This window comes from Ipomoea nil, unplaced genomic scaffold (assembly GCF_001879475.1).
Source record: "Ipomoea nil cultivar Tokyo-kokei standard unplaced genomic scaffold, Asagao_1.1 scaffold2826, whole genome shotgun sequence".
In the NCBI taxonomy this organism is placed as follows: Eukaryota; Viridiplantae; Streptophyta; class Magnoliopsida; order Solanales; family Convolvulaceae; genus Ipomoea; species Ipomoea nil.
Window position 1 is genome coordinate 3,493,684 of NW_017619254.1, and position 8,258 is coordinate 3,501,941.

Consider the following 8,258-nt stretch of genomic DNA (forward strand, 5'->3'; position numbering starts at 1 on the left):
TATCGGTGAGGGGATTGGTTGTAAGAGCATCCATAGTAGTGAATTTATTTTTATGATTTTTCAAGTGTCGGATTGAAAAGAGGGAGTAAAAAAAAAAAAAAAAAAAAATCTAACAATTCTTTTTAGAAAGAAAGAAGCAAATAAAGGTGTTTAGTCAGCGGCCGCCAGCTGGTGGTCACTCTGACGCGCCTGCTTGGGGCGCGAACTGCGCTCCACTTGCACACTTTAATATATATTTTTTAAATACTCTTGAAAAAACTAAGTTAACTAAGTTTTTGCAAGAGTTAACTTTTGAAAAAAACTATCCTTCACACCAGTTAAAATTCAAAGGGTGATTTTTCACTTCTGCAAAATTTGTGTAAAAATCACAGATATGCATGCTCTAAGTGGCTTAACTGGCTTTGAATAAGTTATAGTTTAAAGTGATTCCAGAGATGTGTTGCATACTTGCATGTCCTTATACAAACAATAATTATACCATGAAAATACATAATTTACATACAAAATACTGAATGTTTATAATTTACATACGCACTTTACATACTTAATGTTCACAATTTATATATTAAATGTTCAAAGTTTACTTTTTAACAGGGCGTTTGGTTGGAGGGATTTTAAATTCCATTCCCACTTAATTCCCACCTAATTCCAAAGGCCATTAAATTTCGTAGTTTGGTGGAATTGCAATTTCCCCATTTTCATGGAATTAAAATCCCATGTCCCCCCCCCCCCCCCCGGGATTTTAATTCTTGAGAAAAAAAAGATAGTGATGGGTCAAAATTACCCCTTCCTTTTTTAACCTAAAATTAATGTCTAACAACAATAATGGACATTTTTGACTTTATACTACTTATTCCCTTTCAATTCCCATGTATACCAAACATTGGAATTGAAATTCCCAGTAATTCTATTCCTGTCAACCAAACACTGGAATTTAAATTCTCACTTTATTCCCAATAATTCAACTCCCATGAAATTACAATTCCTTTCCCACATAATTTCCCCCTCCAACCAAACGCCCTGTAATAGTATAGGAATTTTTTGGGCGGGAAGTTAAATTGAGGATTTTGTTTTTATATATAGTATAGATAGATAGATAGATTGGTGTAAATAATAACTAATAAATTATTATTTCTTTATAGAATAAAATAATAATTAATAAATTATTATCATTATTTCTTTATAAAATTACGTTATTATGCAGAATTTTCAAAGAATATTACCAATTAATATATATTAGTTAATCTACATATAACATTTTGCTACCAATTAAATTTTATTAATTTTTTTTACTAATAAATAAATTAATTAATATTAAGAAACTATTGAGTGAGAAAAGTTGAAGAGGATGATTTTTCTTGTATTAATAGTATAAATAAATTAATTAATATTCATATTAGTTTGGGCGGAAAAGTTGAAGAGGCGATTTTACTTTTATTAATAGTATAGAGTATAGATCGGTGTCAAATCATTATTCAAATTATTATTATTCGTGTAAATAATAATTATAAATCATTAATTATTTCCTTATAGAATTACATAATAATTAATAAATTATTATTTTTCTTTATAAAATTAGGTTATTATGCATAATTTACAAAGAATATTACCAATTAAACGATATTAGTTAATTTCTATATAACATTTTGTTACCAATTAAGCTTTATTAATTTTTTTACCAAATAATTAATTAATAAATATTAAAAAAAGTTTGAACGGGAAAGTTAAAAGGAAGATTTTACTTTTATTAATAGTAAACAGTATAGATATAGATAGATAGATTAAATAATATTCATATTAGTTTTGAGGAAAAAGTTGAAGTGGAGAATTTTACTTTAATTAATACTATAGATTATCAATCCATTTATTGGTTTCCAATATTTTATTTTCCAGTAATTTTCTGCTGCAGTTTGATTCTGATGAGGAGCCAAAGATTCTCACTTCTTGCATAATAAGGATAATACTATATGTACTCTTATTCTTTTACTTCCAACTTTTATTGTCACAGTTAAAATTTTGATGTAGATATATTATTCATATGAATGATCTAAAAAATAGTCTATTTGTAACACATCAAAAGTAAATTTAAAAAAATATGATTTGGGAGTACATGTAGTAGAACTAGCATAATAAATTGTCTTTCTTTCAAACTTAACATCTATGAATAGTTAAAATTACATAATAATTAATAAGTTATTTATTTAGAATTAGTTAATTTTCATATAAAATTACAGAATATTACCCAATATTAGTTAATTTCCATATAACATTTTAGGATTAGGTTTAGGATTTGGAGGTATGATAGCAATATATATTCATATGCATCCCTATCGGGCAGAGCAGCCAGAAACATCGGCAGACAGTAAACTCCAGAAGAGGAGCGATGGGTTCTTCAAAGATGACGACGTTGAGTGCATCGTCTTCCTCTTTTCTTCCACAAGAGATTCTCGTTCAAATTGTGAGTAAACTCCCTGCCAAATCTCTGATGCAATTCAAGTGTGTTTCTAAATTCTTTTCTTCTCTGATTGTTGATCATCCCTTTGCCGATCTGCACCGCAACTGCTCCTTAACCCTTCCCAGTAGGATGAGCATTCTACTCCACATGAGACGCAATTGCCATTACACAATAAATTATTCTGAAGAAAACCAAGGAATAGGAATGCTCCATGCCAATCATCTCCACTATATCGATCTCTTTCGAAAGGTTTATATAACCTCTTCCGTAAACGGCCTCATTTGTTTCTGCGCACTCTCACAATACCAAGACGCCATTGCTATTCACAACCTTAGTACCCGACACCAAGTGTCTCCAGGAGCGGGATCGGGATTACTACTTTTGGGCTCTTAGGTTTTGATTCAGTCTTGAGAAGATACAAGGTGTTGAAGTTAGTAGACTATACCCATTATGTAAAGTATTGGGTTTTTACACTGGGCCTGGATGAATCATGGAGGGAGATTCATTCTTCTTCTTCCTACCACCCTTACAATTATTCTAATAATTTTTTCTATTTTCGTACAACTGTTCATATTGACGGCGTTATTTATTTCTTTAATTCCTTGAATAAAGGTGAACTAGTAGCATTTGATGTTAGGGCTGAGAATTTCCAAGCTATACCTCCTCCTCCCACAACTATTATCCCAGGATTGTGGGTAGAGGACCGGTGCGGTCGATCTAGATTGGTAGAGATAGATGGTCGACTAGCTTTTATTGATCTTCTTATAAGTGAAGACCGTGACAACCTGACCCTGTTGTCTTATGGTATGACAATATGGATTCTTGAGGAATCTATGGTATGGAAGAATACATATTCCATTTTTATTCCCATCCCATGGCAAGAAATTGATGACTTGATGGAAGGTGTGTTAGAAGTTGCTACCAATCATGTTGGGGAGATTGCAGTGTTAGTGAGGCTGAGGCAGAACGCATCTCCTATTTCTATTTTATTTTATAACTTTAGAAGAAAGAGTTGGAGAAAGTTTGATATATGCGAGTTGCCTTGTCAACGGTATCTTGCCATGTACTTCATCTTAGACCATGTTTCTTAATTTTATTTGGTGAATACATTCTCCAAAAAATTAATATATTATTATTGAAAGGATTTATTTATTTTTTTTTTGAATGTTACTGGCCCTACCAAAACACAAAGAACTAATAACACCTCCACTGAGGCTCAAACTCATAACCTTTCAAATGAAAGTCCAACTTAGATACCATTAGACCACATAGTCCTGGTTGAAAGGATTTATTTATTTGTTTGATTAATACATTTTTTTGCTGTGTGTATTTTAGTTCGGTGTTGTACGTATATATTTAGTTCGGTGTTGTCTTTGTTCCCCTCTTTGCACTCCGCTGCTTTTTGAAAAGCTTTTGAAATATGTAAATGCTTTATTTATTTATTTATTATTATTATTATTATTATTATTGTTGTTGTTGTTATTATTAGGTTAAAGAGAGAGTTGGAGAAAATTTGATATATGCAAGTTGTCTATTTATCGCCATCCGTATCCTGCCATGTCTTTTAATTTTATTTGATGTATACATACATTCTCCAAAAAACTAATATATTATTATTATTATTATTATTATTATTATTATTATTATTATTATTATTATTATTATTGAAAGGATTTATTTATTTATTTTGATTAATACATTTTTTTTGGTGTGTGTATTTTAGTTCGGTGTTGTACGTATATATTTAGTTCTTTATTAACATTTCTGTTGTCTCTGTTCCCCTCTCCGCACTCCGCTGCTTTTTGAAAAGCTTTTGAAATAGGTAAGTGCTTTATTGATTTTATTATTATTATTATTATTATTATTATTATTATTATTATTATTATTATTATTATTATTATTATTATTATTTTTGTATCTTTAGAAAGTGCACTTCCTATTTTTAGAAAAGCATGCATGTATCCTCTTGTATTAGAACAACCTTTTACTACACTATTGGATGGCTAATCTTTGTGGTGGATGTTCTGTGAAATTGTAGTTATAAATGGATCCTCTTCTCCAGGTGCACTCAATCCCATTCATTTCTTACTTGGCAAATATGCATTTTGTTAGTTGAGTTAGTGGCTTTTCAACAAATGGAAAACAAAAAAGGAAAATTAAATTTTGGTGTTCAAGAAAAATGGAGAACTAGAAAGTGGGAAAAAAAAGGTCTTTTTTCAGGCTTTCAAAACTGTAGGAATAAAATAGTTATGCATACAAGACAAAAAAGAACTTGTAGACTTGGACAAATATATTAGTTTTAATTTGACTCTTCTAAACTGCATGTGTCCTAATGACAGTTTTTCTTATTCATAATCATTCTTTGTTCTGCAAGTTATTCAAGCACCTCTCTCACTAACTAAATGGATCTCTTTGAAGAAATTAAATTGATGCCTTTGTGCATTTTAAAACTGCTGTGTTCTTTTGATCCTAGAGTTCAATTGATCCCAGTCTAATGGTAGACTAGCTAATCGGATTGTTGTATAGTGTCTGGACTGAGTGACTTCTTCTATTGATTGATTTCAATGTTAATATATGCTAATATCTTTTTAGAGGCTTGTGGTTTGTTCTGCTTAAAATTGTTTTCTTTTTTTTTTTTCCAGGAAATCACATTAGAATACTTGATTAAGTTACTCTTTTAATTTGTCCAAGTACAATTAGGTATTTATTCAGCTTTTTAAGTATTTGTCTGCGATGAGATTTTCTCTAGTGAAGGCAACCCAGTGGCCTTCTCATCGGTGAAGGCAACCTAGTTGCCTTCTCACTGGGGTTGCCTTCTCTGTTGATTCAAAGGTGACCAGCGATCGTTCTATGTTTGTTGATGGAAATGTCGTCGGAGTTTGCGGAATCAATGTTGCAATCTCGGCATCCAGCACCCTCCTTTTTTCTTCTTCTTGATCTACCTTACTTGTAAGCCTTGAATTTCGCGGGTTTCAGCAGAGCCATTTGTTGGGAGCATTAAAGGGAAAAGGCATTTAGTGAGTTGTCTTTACCCAAGTTGTCCCACATTGCTTGTATAACCCTTCCTTTCCCTCCTTATACACTCCAACACCTTAGAGAAAGCTTGAAGTGTTATGAAGGGGAACAAGGGAAAACTACTTGCGTTGTAATTGCCTTCCCCTTCATCTTGATATTCGTACGCAGAGACACTGATTTGCAGTTCCTATAGCCTTTTGTGCTGTCGAGAGCATGCGATACCCTGGTCGCAAATGCTTTTAAGGTAGTGTTACAAACACGACACTGAATCCTTCATTTTGTTCAGTGTAAGTACCTCACGTACAACATTGTTGCTTTCTAACCAAGTTGATATAGTATATCAAATCCCAACACCATTGACACCTGTGGGTCTAATCTTTGGTCTTGGCAGTTGGTTTCTAGAAGGTCTCGCTGGAGGTCTAGATCTGCAGACATATTCCGGTGAGGATATGATGAAGAAGATGAGAGAGGGGACGGAGACGAATCCATGAGATGCTGTTTTTTTTTTTTTTTTTAATAATTATTTTTAAAAATATTTTAAAATAGGTGGCCGATTAGAAACTTGAAAAACCTACAAATTAGACGAAATTATGCTGTGCAAGATCTCTTCGTATAATTTTATTCAAGCTTTGTTGCTCATAGTACATCTCTTCAACACCGACATTATCCGCAAATTATGTTGTGCAACCGAATGCACCATGCGCGACATATTCCGGTGAGGATATGATGAAGAAGATGAGAGAGGGGACGGAGACGAATCCATGAGATGCTGTTTTTTTTTTTAAATAATTATTTTTAAAAATATTTTAAAATAGGTGGCCGATTAGAAACTTGAAAAACCTACAAATTAGACGAAATTATGCTGTGCAAGATCTCTTCGTATAATTTTATTCAAGCTTTGTTGCTCATAGTACATCTCTTCAACACCGACATTATCCGCAAATTATGCTGTGCAACCGAATGCACCATGCGCATGGTGCATTCGATCCAGAACGACGTCGTTTTGGTTAAAAACGCGCGTCCCACTTAAAGAAGAAATCAGGTTCGATTCCCGGCAATAACATTTTTTTTATATCCATAAATTCATAACTATATATCCACAAATTCATAACTATATATCCACAGTGAATGAATGAAGTAAAAATCCACAATGAATGAACTAAATATCCACAGTGAATGAATGAAGTAAATATCTACAATGAATGAACTAAATATCCACAATGAATGAACTAAATATCCATAAATTCATAAATATATATCCAGAAATTTATAACTATATATCCACAGTGAATGAATGAAGTAAATATCTACAATGAATGAACTAAATATCCACAATGAATGAACTAAATATCCATAAATTCATAACTATATATCCACAAATTCATAACTATATATCCACAATTATGCTATTGCTGAGAATCGAACCTGAATTTTTTTTTAAAGTGGGACACGCGTTTTTAGTCAAAACGACGTCGTTTTGCATCGTATGTACCATGCGCATGGTGCATTCGGTTGCAGAGCATAACTATTGGACATTATCATATCATGTGCTATTCATGGGCTCTTGCCAAGCACAGTCCACAGCCACGGTGACAAATCCAAGACTTCTAATTGAATTTAATTTGTCTTTTAATTATTTGAGATACTTATTCAATCTAATTTCATATAATTGGCGCATTTAATCTCTAATTTGTTATTTAAAAAATAAATAAATAAATAAATAAATAAAAACTCTAACATAGAGACAAAACCAAACATTAAGAACCAAATTTGAATACATTATGACGTACAAAATATTAAGAATTGGGTGCCTATATATTGGTATGGAATTTGCAGGATTGCTTAGTGAGGGTGGTGTTGGCGATATCGATGAACAAGTCGCAAGTGGTGACTGATTTGACGTGAATTTTGAACAATATGTGAACTTTTCCGGTGAGTCTCATGTAAGTGGACAGCGGCACTACACCGGAGATGACGTCGGAGAAGAACTGAGAACTGGTCAGGAGGCGGTCGCCGGTGATGGTGACGGTAACGTTCATGGAAGTGGTCTCGCGAGCGCCAATTTCTCCGGCGAAAATCGGGGCGTCGCCGATGTTCTGTCCCCGGTACCTGAGCAAGACGGAGGTGCTGTCGTACTTGAAGCCGACCCTGTTAGGATTGGTGACGGAGACGCGGGCGTCGACGGTGAGGTTGACGTGGACGGCCAGGCGGGGGGCGTCGATGGAGAGATCCAAGTCCCGGAGATTGACGGAGTCGAAGGTGGTGACGGCGTGCTTGGCTTTGAAAAGGGTGACGCCGACCACGACGGCGATCACGGCCAGCAAAACAACGGCAACTGTAATGACCACACATATGTTTCTTCCTCTCCACCGCATCTTCGGTTTCGTCGAAGGTTCTTTCCTCGTATCCATTACTGGGGTCTCTCTCCGTGCTTCCTCTTCCATTCACGGCGAGCTCCGGCAGCTGCGTCGGCGCCGGCGAAGTAAACAACCCTTCCTATTAAGTGTTAAGCGACATAATACTTATAGCAAATTATTAAACCTCACCCATTACAATTTAGTCTTTTTAATTTGAACTGATCAGCTAGCAGTTGTGATTTTTTTGGTCAACAAAAATAAATAAATAAATACAAATTGTAATGTGGTTCGTGACTTATGGCATATTGTCAGCATTGAAAGGGATAGTTTCATGGATGACGTGCAAGAAGGCTTTGATTACCCAAACAAGAATTCAGTACAAATTGTTTTTAAATGTTTGCTGTCAGTTTAACTTGCTTGGAGTAACCAAT

General features: G+C 33.8%; 1 protein-coding gene across 1 annotated transcript; it reads right to left on the reverse strand.

Annotated features, from left to right (window-relative positions):
- Positions 1 to 3,552: 3,552 nt before the first annotated feature.
- LOC109159236 lies at positions 3,553 to 8,032 on the reverse strand. The gene is made up of 2 exons (XM_019307328.1): positions 7,261 to 8,032; positions 3,553 to 3,566 (listed from the first exon to the last, which is right to left on the reverse strand). Exon 1 carries the CDS (start codon positions 7,912 to 7,914, stop codon positions 7,282 to 7,284), a length of 633 nt encoding a protein of 210 aa, XP_019162873.1. The 5' UTR covers positions 7,915 to 8,032; the 3' UTR covers positions 3,553 to 3,566; positions 7,261 to 7,281.
- Between the last annotated feature and the right edge of the window lie 226 nt (positions 8,033 to 8,258).